The following is a 14,007-nucleotide window of genomic DNA, read 5'->3' as shown; positions in this document are numbered from 1 at the left end:
CCGGTGGGATTAGCCTAGGTGTGCCGGCGCCGACTCCTACACCGAGGCCGCACTCCAATCATGCCCATCCGGAAGACCGGCCGTCTGATCGTCCCACAGGCCGTGTTCCGGATCGTGAAGCCTCATGGCCGGCGCCAAGACCGGGGGCGCACGCTGGCATTCCACACTCCGGACGCCGGCTTCCAACGTGGTTGACCGACGGGGTGTCTCCGTCCAAGGCCCCCCCTTGGTGACCGGCCGCTGGAGTGCTCCGGCCTCGACATCAGACGGCCCTCGGACCGAGTCCGTCGTCCCGTTATTGTAATTCCGGCGGGAAACGATTATAATTCCGAATCGGAACCCAATCCGCCCCCTCTCCGATCACTGATTCCGGCCAAGGCCGCCAACAGAAGCCAGCTGTGGGTCCGTGGCCACAGCACGACCGGCGCCATCGAGATGTGGGCGCTGGGCTCAGGTGTGGTGGATTGTCCCGCGCGGGAGCTTATTCAGCTGCCAGTCATCGAGCGCCACCGTTCCCTGCCCAAAGGAGACTGCGCGCGCGCGGAGGGGAGCTTGACGAGAAAAGCGATGCGCTGAGGATTGAATCGCGCGGTACGATTACATATCCCACAGACGGCGGCACCTGCAGATATGTAAGCATGCGGCTCGTCTTTGTGAATGCAGGCACGGTCGTCGGGTCGCTCTGACGTTTCCGAGCCGCGCGGGAGAGAGCACGGGAGGCATTCTTCGCGGCACGACAAGTTCACACCGCCCGAAAGGCTGGCGGCCGCGGGCATCATTCGATGATCGTGAGGGTCAGGTCGCCCAAGCAACGAGCTCCCAGTGGGTGGGTTCATTAGGGTGCTTATTGCAGCGGGACATCCAGAACAGTGGTGCAGCAGCCGCTGCGCATGGCCAAGGTAGTGTAGGGCCTGCCATCAGTATTGGCGCTTGAGATCTGGCGGGAGGTTGGAGGCGTGGAAGCTGATTGATGGATGACTGAAGGTGTGGTGGTACCCTCACCGCCCAGCGAGGGGTGTTGGGGGCCGCGGGGCACCCTTCTAGAATTTTCGTGGGTGCGCACTGCACAGTGGTTTCGCAATCCCGCGCGGTCGCCCAGCCGGGCCATTCTTTCTGTTCGTCGCTTAACCATCCGCTTTTGCTTTTTAGCCGGGTTTGAACAGAGAACTCAAGAATGAATCGGTAGAGTTTCTGTACCGAAACTCGGCCGATGGCGAGTAAGGTGAGCTGAAGAATACAGATGCTACCTCTGAGGCAACGAGCAGGTACCCCGCCAAAAGAATGATGTCAGCCGCGGTCTGCCCGCTTTGTCATCGCCGCCTTGCCCAAACAAGCCAAGCGGCAGGAACCGACAGGGATCGTCTTCTTCAGCGCCGCTGCTGCTGTCGAAAAAGATCCGCCGCCAGAGGGACACTCTCTGACAGGGCAGGAGCACGTTATCGATTGTGCTTTGCGTGCTTTGCGTGCTTGCTCTGCTATTGGTAATCGAATCCCTGATTACCACACCATTTGCTCAGCGGCCAGCCTCCAGGCCCAGGCACGCTTCCCGGTACCGCGCGCCCGAGCGCAATGCAAAGCCGCCAGTCATGGGCGGCAGTCCCGCGATGGGGGTCCCAGTTCCGTCCAAGGTTCCCCGTCTGATGATCGGGACGCCTGAAGGCCCGGCTGGAGGATGGAGCCAAGTTTGCCTAGGTAGGATCCAATGCGTTAGAACCCCGCCATCTTGGAGCTCTCATGCTGGTTGCTGCGCTGTCGATGTGGGGGGTTTCCAATGGTTTCTGAGACGCTCCGGAAAACAGGTGGCAGCAGCAGCTCAGGTCGCAGTATATAACCAAGCAGGCCTTCCTCTCTTCTTGAAAATAGGAAAGAATTATGATCTCCATCAGCCGAACAGCATTCCAAGCAACTCGCAGACTCGCTCGTCCACTCTTCACCACCACAACCACAACCTCAAGACCCTTTTCCACCACCCGAACCACCTTCAAAATGTCCGGCAACGCCAACGCCTTCCTCGACGCCGTCAAGGCCCGCCGCACCTACTACCCCCTCTCCAAGGACCTGCCCATCTCCAAGGAGCGCATCGACGAGATTGTCAAGACGGCCCTCGCCAACGTGCCCTCCTCCTTCAACTCCCAGTCCAACCGCGTCGTCGTCCTTCACGGCGCCGAGCACGAGAAGTTCTGGGACATCGCCACCGGCGTCCTCAAGGCCATCGTCCCCGCCGACCAGTGGGAGGGCACCGCGGGCAAGATGGCCATGTTCAAGGGCGCCGCCGGCTCCGTCCTCTTCTTCGAGGACCAGGACGTCGTCAACGGCATGCAGGAGAAGTTCCAGCTCTACGCCGACCGCTTCCCCGGCTGGGCCACCCAGTCCGACGCCATGCTCCAGTTCGTCCTCTGGACCGCCCTCGAGGCCGAGGGCCTCGGCGCCAACCTCCAGCACTACAACCCCCTCGTCGACCAGCAGGTCGCCGCCGAGTGGAAGGTCCCCGCCAGCTGGAAGCTCAACGCCCAGCTCGTCTTTGGCGGCAAGACCGGCGACGCCGGCCCCAAGGACTTCAAGCCCATTGAGGAGATCTTCAAGACCTTCAGCTCTTAGATGTGCATAGACAGACGGTGCACGTAAAAGATACAGCAGCATTCGGCGGAGTTACACAAGCGGCCGCTTGGTTTATAGATTAGCGCGATTAATGAATTTACGCATTGGATGATTACACTTGCATCTGCGATTTTGCGCGACCAATTGAAACCGTGTGGCTGAATTAAGCATCTGACAACCCCCGGGATCCAATTCCTTCGAGACGCCACACATTCCTTTAGATCTGTATCAATTGTGTTGTATCATTTGACATGTCGTTATATATGTTGACATCCGCCTTTTGGACATTTATTCTTCGTCAATGTATCCCAACGCCTGGCCCATCTTGACCGTGTGGCCCTTTTCAACGGCCCACCTCCAGCCGCTGCTCTTGCCCTCTGCCGTCTTGCCCTCCGTGGGCGCCTCAAACACCAGCACAATCGTGCTGCCGAGCTGGAAGCCGCCCATCTCCTCGCCCCTGCGCAGCGCGTGGCCGCCGAGGACCCTGCTCGCGGACGCGTAGGTGGCCTCGGCGAAACCGAGGTACGGCTCGCCGCGCTTGGCGGCCTCCTCGGCGGCGCGGTCGGCGGCCGTGTCGGTGGTCAGGCTGTTGGTGCGCAGCTCGCGGTCGAAGTTGACCTTGATGGAGCCGACGTTGGTGGCGCCGACGGGGACGTAGCTGAAGAAGCCGTAGCGCCAGCGGCCGAGCAGGACGACGCGCTCGTTGAGGGTGAAGAGGCCGGGCAGGGTGCGCTGGAGGTATGGGGAGACGCTGTAGAGCTCGCCTGCGAAGTGGCGGCGGCGCTCGACGACCCAGTTCGTGGGGGAGTGGAAGCGGTGGTAGTCCCCGGGGGCGAGGTAGATGACGGCGTAGTAGAGGGAGGTCTTGTTCTCGGGGGACAGCAGCTGGTACCAGGGCTTCTCGCCGAGGGCGAGGTCGGCGCGGACCTCGGAGACGGCAGAGGGCGAGGGGGGCCCGGCGGCCTCGTCCTTGAGGGAGCCGACCCGCTGGGACATGGCGGCGCCGGACAGCAGGCTGGGCACGGTGTAGGAGATGCCGTTGACGCGGGCAAACTCCTCGTCCGTCTTGACCAGGTCCTCCTCCGACGAGACGTTCTGCTCGGCCTCCTGGGGCGTGGTCCATCCGCTGGCAACGCTGGAGCTGGGGGTGTTCTTTCCGAGGAGCGCGTCGACGCTGTACGTCATGCCCTTGACCTGCTCAATGTCGCCGCCCTGGATCTGGCCAAACTGCAGGACCTTGCCGTCGGACGGGGAGAGCAGGGCGTGGGGGTTCGGGTCGAGGGGACGGGCGCCGGGCTTCAGGGTGCGGTAGAAGAAGGAGGCGAGGTTCGGGTACACGTGGAGGTCGGGCTCGGCGACTTCGTTCAAGCTGTCGAAGGGTTAGTAGCGTCCTCTCGCGGCGGCAATCTCGACTCACTTGACACCGAAAACCCAAGAGTAGAGCTTGAAACCGGGGACGCGGAGGTAGTAGGGGATTGTCAGCTCGTTGAAGCGGCCCCAGAGCCTCGAGATGGCCTTGAGGGGCAGCGTCGACATGACCTGGACCTGCCATGGGCCGTCTGGCCTGATCTTTGCGCGCTTCTTGGGTGGCGCATCCTGGACCTCGCTCCTCTCCTGGCTCTCTCGGTCGCGCGACGAAACCTTGTAGAACTGGACGAGACCCAGGAAGCCGATGCCGACCCCCACGGGGATCTGGTACCACTGCACTTTGGAGTTTTTGAGGGCGAACCGCAGGCGGTCGGAGAAGCGCGGGCGGTGGTGGTGTTGGGAGAAGAAACGGGTCGAGGAGAAGGGCCCGTGGAGGAGGTTGGCCCGCAGCTGGCTCGGTCGCGCGTACAGCGTGGCCATCGTGTGTTGGGAAGCCTCAATCAGGTCGAGGGGGTTCGAACCGCGAGCCTCTGCCGGGTTTGCGGGACGATAAATCGCTGGGGCGGGCGGCGAGGCTTCTGCTGAGATCTTGCAGGTAGAGCTTTAGCTGTGGCATGACGCAGCGTGAACCATGTGAAGGCGCTAGTCTGTTTTGGGAAATGTGCATAAAATGAACTTCAACACCATGAAATTATTCGACATATCCCTGTGGTAAAAAAAAAGAACTGTAGTGCGAAATGGCTCAATTGAAGATTGTGTGTTAATTAATGGACTCAATTGAGTTTTCGTCCTCTTCCCACGGGTAAATGTTCACGAACCTATGACTTGAGCATGAACGTGACTATGAGTCCCCAAGACCTCAGCTCGTAAGGCAGTGTAAAACATGAAGAATTATTTGTCGAGGGACTCGAGAAAAAGAAATATCAAGAAAACTAGCGAATTTGACTTGGCAATGGCATTTGTGAGGCTGTCTTGTTGCCAGCTGAAAAGTCCATCATTTAGCTGCATGCAAGGGTCCCTCTTCCTGCGTCTTCCTGGTCTGGCTCCTTTCTGAGCGTTCGTGCTGCGCCATCAATCTATCTAGATGGCACAAATTTCTTCTGCCCCTTTTGCTGCCACTCGCATCGTAAAGCTGTCTAAGATCCCGTTCGGATGAGAGCGAAGACTTGATTGATCAGATCTGGGGTACCTTTTCGATAAATCCATTGGTGTGTAAACCAACTGACAACTTAAGGACCCGGCAACCGCATTCGCACTCACCAATCAACCTTCACACTTCACCCGCTCTTACAATGGCTTGCGAGGCTCTTCCGTTGGCGCTCTCGGAGCAGACCATCAGACAGCTCGATCACCATGAGAACATCAAGAAAATCCACTGTATCCAATTTGATGAGCGAGGCACAACCGCGAGACCGTCGACATTACCCTTGGGGTCCCGTCACTCAAGCCTCGGAACGCTCGACTGCTTCCCCACAGAGCTCTTGCTTCTCTTCATGGAGCAGCTCGACTTCCGATCCCTCTCACGTCTTCTCCGCACCTCGAGGAAAGCCAAGGACACCGTCGAAGGCCTGCCGGCTTTTGCAGAGATGATGCAGCACGCGCCGGGCGTCTTGGTCGCTCTCGCAAAGACCAATCTCATCCGCCATCACCCGGCATCGTCCCTGCGATGTGTGCTCAGGTCGAAAAAATGCGCCTCCTGCTTCCAGTTTGGCGACTTTCTGTATCTGCCTACCTGCGAGAGGGTCTGCGAGTCGTGCCTGATGCTGAATCGCTCGTTCCTGATGACGACGGAAAGCCTGGCGCGGAGGTGCTTCTCTCTCACTGATGAGCAATTGAGCGAAATTCCCGTCATGCATACTCTCCCGGGAGACTATGGATACTGGACGTCAAAAACCTGGCCAAAGCCACTCCGGCTGGTCAGCGTGAAGCATCTCAAGCAACTGGCGCTTCGGATCCACGACTCCTCTGAGGAGAAGCTGGCTGAGCTGATGCCGATGCTCACGATGGATACCGACGAGGATGACTTCATCTGGGACGTGTATCACCTCAGGCTGGGACCGCCCGGCTGTGACCTGAATCTGCTTGGCAGGCTGCCACACAAGCTGCAGCACTCGGTGCCGATGTTTTCCTACAGAGTCGAGGACGCTTTTGAGGGCATGGCTGCTGTTATGATGCCCTTCGTCTCCGGCTCTGGCGCTGACCACGGGCACTTTTGCAAAGGATGCGTGGAGCTGAGCAACGCATGTTTCAACACGATGCCGCCGGTGCCGGAGCACCTGATACCACCGGAGCTGCGAGGGAACCAGTACTTTCACATTGTCTTGGAAGCCGCAGCCTCCAGGCCATACGCGAAGACGGACTTTGCTGAGCACGTCAAGCACTGCTACGGCGTGCGTTGGCTCCTCAAAGAGTGGGAGCACGCGAGCGAGGGAGGGAAGTTGTCATGAATCATGTGGGTTCGAAGTGAGGCCGTTGATGAGACGGGGCAGACAAAAAGATGAATTCAGGGTCAAGCAAAAATGAGGATGAAGCCAAGGATCACAGTACACTTAGAATAGCTTCATCAAATGGACTTATGCTTCACAACAAAAACCCCGACGTGAGTGACATGCAAACGATTGGGCCTCATGGTGAGATGCATCTCATCCGCGTTACATAATCCAACTGTCACCGTTCCCCGATTGGGGCAGGCACGCATGGATCGGGCTTTCCGGCGCCCAGGGTCCGGGTACGTACCCCGTCCTAGTGAGGCCAGCGGGTCCTGTACCTGAGCTACCTCCTGCCGTCTGCAGTCGGAGGGCAACACATGTCCTAAATTTCCAGTACCAACGGCACGGTGACATGAGAATCGTGTCCTCGCGCGCAACCACACCGGACCTCTCCCGCCGACAATCACAGCGCTTCGACCGAGCTGCCGCGCTGCGCTTTGCGTGGCATGACCGATAGGACGTCAACATGGCGTCTGAAGCCTCGTCTTCGACCGCGCAGCCTGCGCCAGAGGCCGCTTCCGACCACCTGTCCGTAAACCTGCAGGTCCTGTCACCGTCGACCGCCGCGAGCTCCGGCCGGCCCCTGGTGTTCCCAAGCCTCCCAGCCTCGACGACCGTCCGCCAGGTCAAGGAGAAGATCCGCCAGGCCCTGCCTCTGAAGCCGACCGACGCCCAGCAGCGATTGATCTATCGGGGACGGCCCCTGTCGCAGGACGGCGATACTCTGTTGAACGTCATCGGCGAGGAAGTCGTAAGCTGGCCCGCTCCTGCTGACGCTGTGCGCGATGCTGACCGAGTAGATTCGCAACACCGACCAGCAGACCATCCACCTGGTTCTCCGAGACGTCGCGGAGACGCACCGCTCGACACCGACACCGGCCCTGGCTCGCGGCTCGAGCCCGGCGCCGCCGATCGCCCAGTTCCACGTCCCCGTGAACCCCGGCCACGCGCACCCGCATGGCAGTCAGCCAACGGCGGCGGCCTTCACCAGGCGCACCCCAATGCCCCCGACTTCGAACCCGCTGCCTTTCCCGACGCCCTCGCAGATACCCTCGAACCTGTCGCTGCAGCAGATCCAGCAGATGCAGGCACAGCAGCACCAGAGCATGGCGGCGTGGATGAACGGGCTGCAGCGAGAGGCCATGAACAGAGCCATGGCCAACCAGCAGATGAACCAGCAAATCAACCACAACCAGTCCCTCCGGGCGTCTCTCGGTCTGCACGGCATCGGCGACCCCAACGCGCCGGCGAACCCTGCCGACCCTACGCGCGGTCGGGTCAGCCCGGCGAACCCAGACACGCATACCTACGTCAGGGAGGGCGTCATGCCGAACGGCCAGCCGTACCGCGTGACGGTCAACGAGACGCTTCTCGGCGGCACGCTCAACGTTCACGGGCAGCCCGGCACGACGCCGCTGTCAGCGTCAGAGGTCCAGAACATCTTGCGAGGCGCCGACGCCGGCCAGGCGACGCTTGCCATGACCAACGCCATGCAGAGGAGCGCTTCGGGAACGTCCCTCGCCAACGGCTCCGTCGGCGTCACCACCCCCTTCTATCCCCCGGGCTCCAGGGCAAGCAGCAGACGGGCCACGCCCGACCCTACCGCGCGGTCCGTCAGCGGCGGCAGCGGACACTCTGTGCAGCGCCAAGCACCAAGCGGCCCCGAGGTCTACATTTTGAATTCTCCCCAGGGCCCGCGTGCCGTTCTTATCAACAACAATTCAGAGACATACTATACCCCTACAACTAGAATGCCGTACCAGCCGATTTCAACCTTTCACCAGACGGCGTCGACCCTCGCCAGAATGAGAGGCCGACCCCAGCACGTTGCGTGGCCGACCTTTGCCACGCCTCAAGCGCAGCAGGACGACCACCAGCCTGCTCAGCCTGCCGAGCCCGTCCAGGCGCCGCCGCAGCCGGAGGTTCATCCCCAGGGACAGCCTCCCATTGCCGCCGTGCCGGCGCATCCCAACAACCCCGGCATCGCCCCGCTGATTGCGCAGGTGTGGCCGCACTTTTGGCTCATCGTCAGACTCGGTCTCTTTGTGTGGTGGTTTACGTCGCCCAACGCCAGCTGGTCGAGATGGTTCACGGTCGTCTTCATCGCCTTTAGCATCTTTGTCCTGAACACCGGGCTGCTCAACGGCTTCTTCGACCAGGCCGTGGGCCCGGTCAGACGTCACATGGAGAATCTGATCCCCCTGGCTGCGCCGAATCAGCCCAACGAGCCAGTGCGAGCCAGAGACGCCATCATTGGCGCAGACGGCCGCCCCGACCCAGCACGCGCAGCCGCCAGACTGGTGGACCAGCGCAGACACGACAACGGCAACTGGGTCATGGATCAGGTGCGTCGGCTCGAGAGAGCGGGCCTGCTCTTCCTTGCCAGTATCGCTCCAGGCGTTGCGGAACGCCACATTGCCCACCTTGAAGCTGAGGCTCGCGCCGAGCGTCAGCGGAGGGAGGAGGCAGAGGCAGCCGCAGCGGCCGCCGCGGAGGCAGCAGCAAACGCCGAGAACACGGAAGCCCAAAATGAGGAGACGGCTGAGACACGGAATGAAACAGAGAACGGAACCAGCGAGGCACAACAAAATCATGGTGAGCAGCGACAAGAGGAACAGCAGCAACAGCAGCCGTTGGTGGCGCTGTGAGGATGAGGCTGCGAGGATGAAGCGAGTACCGTTGTAAAATACAGATTACCCAGTGGATGCCGCGAGCATTCCTTTCGCACGGAGTCGGGTGTAGAGCGTTGGCATCGGGAATCAACACATGCATCTTTTTAGATCATCAACAAGTCTTCTTTGTTAGGCATCTGCTTCTTAGTGATGTATTATTCATTTAAAGACCTCCTGGATTTCCCGTAGCACTTCCCTGCCCGATCCGTGAACAGCCGTCTGCTCATCCAGGCCCTATGGGCGCTGCCAGGCAGACCTTGAGTGTAAGCCACTCTGCACCTCTGCGGCCTGCCCCCACGCAGGAGTTGCACCTTTCCGTCTGCGCGATTTCTCGTATCCGATGCGAAAAGTCTGCTGCGGAGGTGGCGTTCTGTAGGGCTGGAGGAGGTTGTGCGGTGCCTGGTGGCACTTGCTCGACGGTGTTGGTTCACGCCACTTGTTTCATGGCATCTCGATGATTGTGCCTGGTTCATGGCACGGGGCTTACACAGAAGGGAAGTTGAATTCATTTTATTTCCGGCCAAGTAATGCCGTGATGGTGCTATCCCTATGATGTGCCCTCGAACGCCGCGTAAATCGACAAATACAAGTAAAAGGAGGCATGGCCAGTATGGCTGCCGGGTATCCTAAACTAATAGCCCAAAACAGTGCCCAAAGAAAACCGGTGCTGCAGTCTAGTAACTGCAGATGCCCCTCGAAACGACCGCCTGCTCCTGTGTCTTAAATCTGGGCTTGAAGAAATCCATATCGTACCGTGTGTCCCGTCCCAGTAGCCCTCTTTCTTCCCTGGTAGCTACCCCGTCATCTTTTCCGCCGGCGGGAGCAACTACTCCATTGACTGTGTACGCCGAAGACTTGGTCTTTCCTCTTCACTGACGTCTGACCAGCAACCACGACTTGGTGGCCTTTCGTATTGGCTGTCGTCATCGCTGTCGTCTTGGTCTTCTTTAGCGGATTGACCAGCTTCACTGTCGCTGGCGTCATCCTGGGCTGCCTGGCTGCTCTCGCCAACTGGGCGGTCTTCGGCGGCCTTTGGCTGCCGGGTGCCGTGGGCAATGACACTGTGCCTATGGGGACAGCTCTTTCCGAAACCCGGGCATTTGTCCAGGAGCGGGCATTGTTGGCTCCAGCGCTCGGGTTGAGAGACGGTGATGGAGGCCGCGGGCTGGGGAGAGGTGGCCTGGGTAGAGGTGACCTGAGGAGAGCTGGCCTGGGTATAGCTGGCCTGAGGAGAGCTGGCCTGGGTATAGCTGGCCTGAGAAGAAACAACCTGAGGAGAGATGACCTGGGGGTAGAAGCCTAGCGGCACCATCGTCGGGGTGTATGTTGTTCCCCTCCACGTAAAGGAGCCCAGGGGGAGACGACGTTCATTTGGCTTTCTGTAAGGGTGGTGGAAATCACACTCTTCCACACCGTACCCACACCTGCTCATATCGTCATCGTTGTTATACCAGTGTCTGCAGGTGTCTTTCTTAGAAGGTGCTGGCGAGCGCTCATTGTGTCTGTGGGGGAAATCACAGTTATCCGGCCTCTCGCAGCAGTAGTCGACGTAGTGCCGACATGTTGGCCTCTGGTTTACTTCGTGGAGGAGACCCTCCGTGATGATTTGCGGGACGGGAGGTGGCCGGCTGGGACGAAGAACCCACTGTTGGCAGGGAAGACACATTAATTGACCGTGGGCGAGGCACTTTACAGGCACCTGTTGCCAAAAGCAGCTCGGCGCTGTCCAACCCAGCGGTGACCAGCTCTGCTGTGTCCAAGAGCCAGGCTGTGGATAGGGGACCTGCTGTGGCCAGATGCTCTGTTGTGCCCAAGGGCCCGGCTGTGGCCAAGAGCCCGGCTGCTGTGTCCATGTGCCCTGCTGTGTGTTCATCCTGGCTGTCTTCTACGGACTGTATGTACGTGTCAGACAAGAACGCGTGTGAAAAGGAGAGGAAGAAGACGTTTCCTAGCGGGCTGGTTATACAAGTGACAGTAGTTGGTAGAAATAAATAAGGAAATAGGAAGCTTGCCTTTGAGACTGGTGACTCTGGAAAGAAGACACTCTCAAGAGGCAGCGGACTTGGCAGAGGCCGAGTGGAAGAAGAATGAAATAGAAAGCTTACCTTTAATGTGAAAAACTCGCAAAGAAGGAAAAAAGCAAAAGCCGAAACGAAGCAGACTTGGTCAGTTATGACTGGCTGGTCAACTGGACTGTTACCTTCAAGCCTGTCGAGTTGGGTAAAGGGAGAAAGATTCTGCCAGGACGCAGCGAGCTGGATATATACTTGCCGGAAACAATGACTATGAGCGAGGCATTGTTTGTGTATGTAGAACGGATGGATTTCTGGCAGTCTGCGGGAGAGGACACCCAATTTGTAGGAGACCTGCAGGCACTGGAGATGGCTTGCTTGGTTAGTATGGGGGAGAGAGAATGAAGGTCTCGTTCTAGTGAATAATGCATCTGACTGGAGTACGTCACGACAATTTGAGTTCAGATATACAACGGCACTCAATGATTTCTATCTACCGGTCTCCACAAGATGGATGGCGCCCAGTCACCGAAAACACAGATCTGGTATGCTCGTGGGGGTGATTCAACCTGAGTGAGCAACCCGAGTGAGCAACTCTACAAGCGGGCAACACAAGCAACCCTTCTGGACTTGAGCGGCGTCACGATGTAATGGGCGGTATGATTTGTGGGCATGCCCATGTTAGAGGAATTTATAGTTTGTTATCTGATGCGTGAATTACGGGTCTGGAGTGAAGCCCAGCTTCGCTCATCTGTCAGATGTTTTTTTTTTTCTGGCCGCCACAACAATTCGCATGCCGTACATATACACACCTTGCTGCTGTATCTCCAAAACCCTGTGTGGAAAAGCCTGTGTGGAAAAAAAAAAAAAAAAAAAAAAAGTGTCACGCAGTCGTCGCCGTCGGGTGGAGTTGCAAATTCACCGTGCACAAAAAGAGACCGGCGTCGTGATCCGGAGCGGGGACCGGCTCCGATGTGGAGACCCTCCAGATGCCGGCCGGCGATCTCCCGTAAAGTGGGAAACTGCAGGGGTGCCTTATGGGCGGGGTTCTTCACGCGCAACGCAACGAAAAAGAGTGTAGCATCACAGAGTGGGCGCCCGCCCGCCCGCCCGCTCGCCTTTCCGATTAGCGACAGTGCGCCGTCGCCGTTCGCGGGCGCCGTCGAGGGGGGAGGGGGCGGTTTGACAACTTGACAGGAGGGAAAAGCCCGGGCGGGATCCATGGCGATGAAGCACTGACGGGGGACCTATTTTGGCGACGGCGCCGCATCTTGACCATTTGCATCCTAGACGATGGCTTCGACGTTGGCCGGACCCGACAACGACCACGGACGTTGGAATGGGGGTGCCGTGGACCGAAAGAGCAGCAGCTTGGACGATTCCGGGCCGGACGGGGATGCGGGCGAGGAATGCAGAATGCCTTTAGTTGCTGCAGCCGTTGCATAACGTTCCTGAAAGGAAAGGCATGGAAGGCATGACAATGGCAATAGGGGGCGGCTCTGACTGGACGATGAGACCGGCCGGCCAGGCACGCGGCGTGTCTCTCACGAAAACAAAGGCGACGGGGCATTATTGGACAGATGGGACAACCAACGTTCAAGACACTGGAAAAGAAAAAAAAGGGGGGGGGATGCGGCTGAGCACGGGCGGCTTCAAGACGACGAGGGAACTCTTTGGGAACAAAGACGGCCAGAGCATGAAACCCAATGCGAAAAGTGCCTCGCCCTCTGTCCGATGAAACTAGTGGGCTGCGCCGGGGCTGCCAGCCACTCCTGACAAGCACACAGCAACTCGGTCGTCCCTTTTGCCCTTGGCCCTACCACTTCCCAAGTAAGGTACCTACCTAGGCAACCTGGGCTAAGGCTTGACCGTCCGGGCGATGGTTATGCGTTCGCCGCGTGGGTGCCTGGGAGGGCTTGTCTTGTTCGCTGATTGCTAGCGGCGATGCCATGGCTGAAAAAGGGGCTGTCGAAGGCTTCGGATCGACGGAGGCGGCATGGCTTGTGGACGATGGTTGGAGTCGAACAATGAAGACAGAGAGACAGACGGCACCCTGCGACAAGAGGAGTGGTGGCGGAGGGGTAACTTGTAAGAGGGTCGAGGATCGATGGGCACGCGACGACAGGAATGGCAAAAAAACGACGCTGCCCGGGGTGTTGACACTCGGCACCGGGAGTGACACACTGTTGGCTGATTCCGTCACTTTTTCTGGCGGTGCGGGTACGCAGCACAGTAGCATGGCAACATGGCCCCGTCCGTCTCCGGTGCTTCCAGCGACCCAGCGACCCATCGACCCAGAAGGATGCGCAGATTCCGGAGGCCATGGCATTGCTGCAGGTCAACGGGTCGAGGTGAGTCGGGGTCGGGGGTCGGGCTCTCTCCTCGGTGGATGGTCCAATGTGCTGTGCAGCAGCTCCAATGCAAAGGTGAGGTGAGTTGTCAGAGTCCGTTCTTGTCTCTTGTCCTCAGGGTACTTCCCGTCCGCGGTGGCATTACGTGCATGGCCATGTACCTGGCCCAGGTCTGCCCCAGGTCGCGAGGGCCAAGGGGAGCCTACCGCGTGCTGCGCGGGCCTGGAAAGCTGGAGCTGGGACCCGTCAGTCAGCGTCATCTTTGGCCTGTACTATGGTAGGTACTTTGCAGGAACTGGGCACCGCAGCGGACGACGGGCGACGACTGGGCGCGGCGTCTCCGCAGTACGGGAATGGCCCCCGCCACCCGTTAGAATGCGACACCGAATGCAGACACGATCCTCTAACAATTTGCTGCCCATGACCATGTACCTTGCCGTGCCTTGCTGTGTACAGAGAACACTGAACTGCGCCGTACATCTCCAGGGAAATCCTGTACCAGCGCTGTCGCCGTCGC

General features: G+C 59.1%; 5 protein-coding genes across 5 annotated transcripts; 3 read left to right on the top strand and 2 right to left on the bottom strand.

Moving 5' to 3' along the window:
- Nucleotides 1–1,986: 1,986 nt before the first annotated feature.
- Nucleotides 1,987–2,598, top strand: HBN1-1 (putative nitroreductase HBN1; the record flags this gene model as incomplete). Its single annotated transcript, XM_036639965.1, has 1 exon — nucleotides 1,987–2,598. The coding sequence occupies one exon, from the start codon at nucleotides 1,987–1,989 to the stop codon at nucleotides 2,596–2,598; it is 612 nt and encodes a 203-aa protein (XP_036495098.1).
- A 288-nt stretch (nucleotides 2,599–2,886) lies between these two features.
- Nucleotides 2,887–4,446, bottom strand: CGCS363_v008115 (Phosphatidylserine decarboxylase proenzyme 1; the record flags this gene model as incomplete). Its single annotated transcript, XM_036639964.1, has 2 exons — nucleotides 2,887–3,967; nucleotides 4,016–4,446. The coding sequence occupies 2 exons, from the start codon at nucleotides 4,444–4,446 to the stop codon at nucleotides 2,887–2,889; spliced, it is 1,512 nt and encodes a 503-aa protein (XP_036494596.1).
- An 812-nt stretch (nucleotides 4,447–5,258) lies between these two features.
- Nucleotides 5,259–6,413, top strand: CGCS363_v008114 (uncharacterized protein; the record flags this gene model as incomplete). The annotated part of the gene is made up of 1 exon (XM_036639963.1): nucleotides 5,259–6,413. The coding sequence occupies one exon, from the start codon at nucleotides 5,259–5,261 to the stop codon at nucleotides 6,411–6,413; it is 1,155 nt and encodes a 384-aa protein (XP_036494593.1).
- A 508-nt stretch (nucleotides 6,414–6,921) lies between these two features.
- On the top strand, nucleotides 6,922–9,103 carry CGCS363_v008113 (uncharacterized protein; the record flags this gene model as incomplete). Its single annotated transcript, XM_036639962.1, has 2 exons — nucleotides 6,922–7,206; nucleotides 7,256–9,103. The coding sequence occupies 2 exons, from the start codon at nucleotides 6,922–6,924 to the stop codon at nucleotides 9,101–9,103; spliced, it is 2,133 nt and encodes a 710-aa protein (XP_036494796.1).
- Nucleotides 9,104–9,953: 850 nt separating this feature from the next.
- CGCS363_v008112 (uncharacterized protein) lies at nucleotides 9,954–10,439 on the bottom strand (the record flags this gene model as incomplete). The annotated part of the gene is made up of 1 exon (XM_036639961.1): nucleotides 9,954–10,439. The coding sequence occupies one exon, from the start codon at nucleotides 10,437–10,439 to the stop codon at nucleotides 9,954–9,956; it is 486 nt and encodes a 161-aa protein (XP_036494795.1).
- Nucleotides 10,440–14,007: the final 3,568 nt, after the last annotated feature.

This window comes from Colletotrichum siamense (genome assembly GCF_013390195.1).
Source record: "Colletotrichum siamense strain Cg363 chromosome Unknown KSG_Cg363_contig05, whole genome shotgun sequence".
NCBI classification, from domain to species: domain Eukaryota; kingdom Fungi; phylum Ascomycota; class Sordariomycetes; order Glomerellales; family Glomerellaceae; genus Colletotrichum; species Colletotrichum siamense.
Note: the sequence above shows the minus strand (reverse complement) of the source record. Positions and strands in the feature narration are given on the sequence as shown.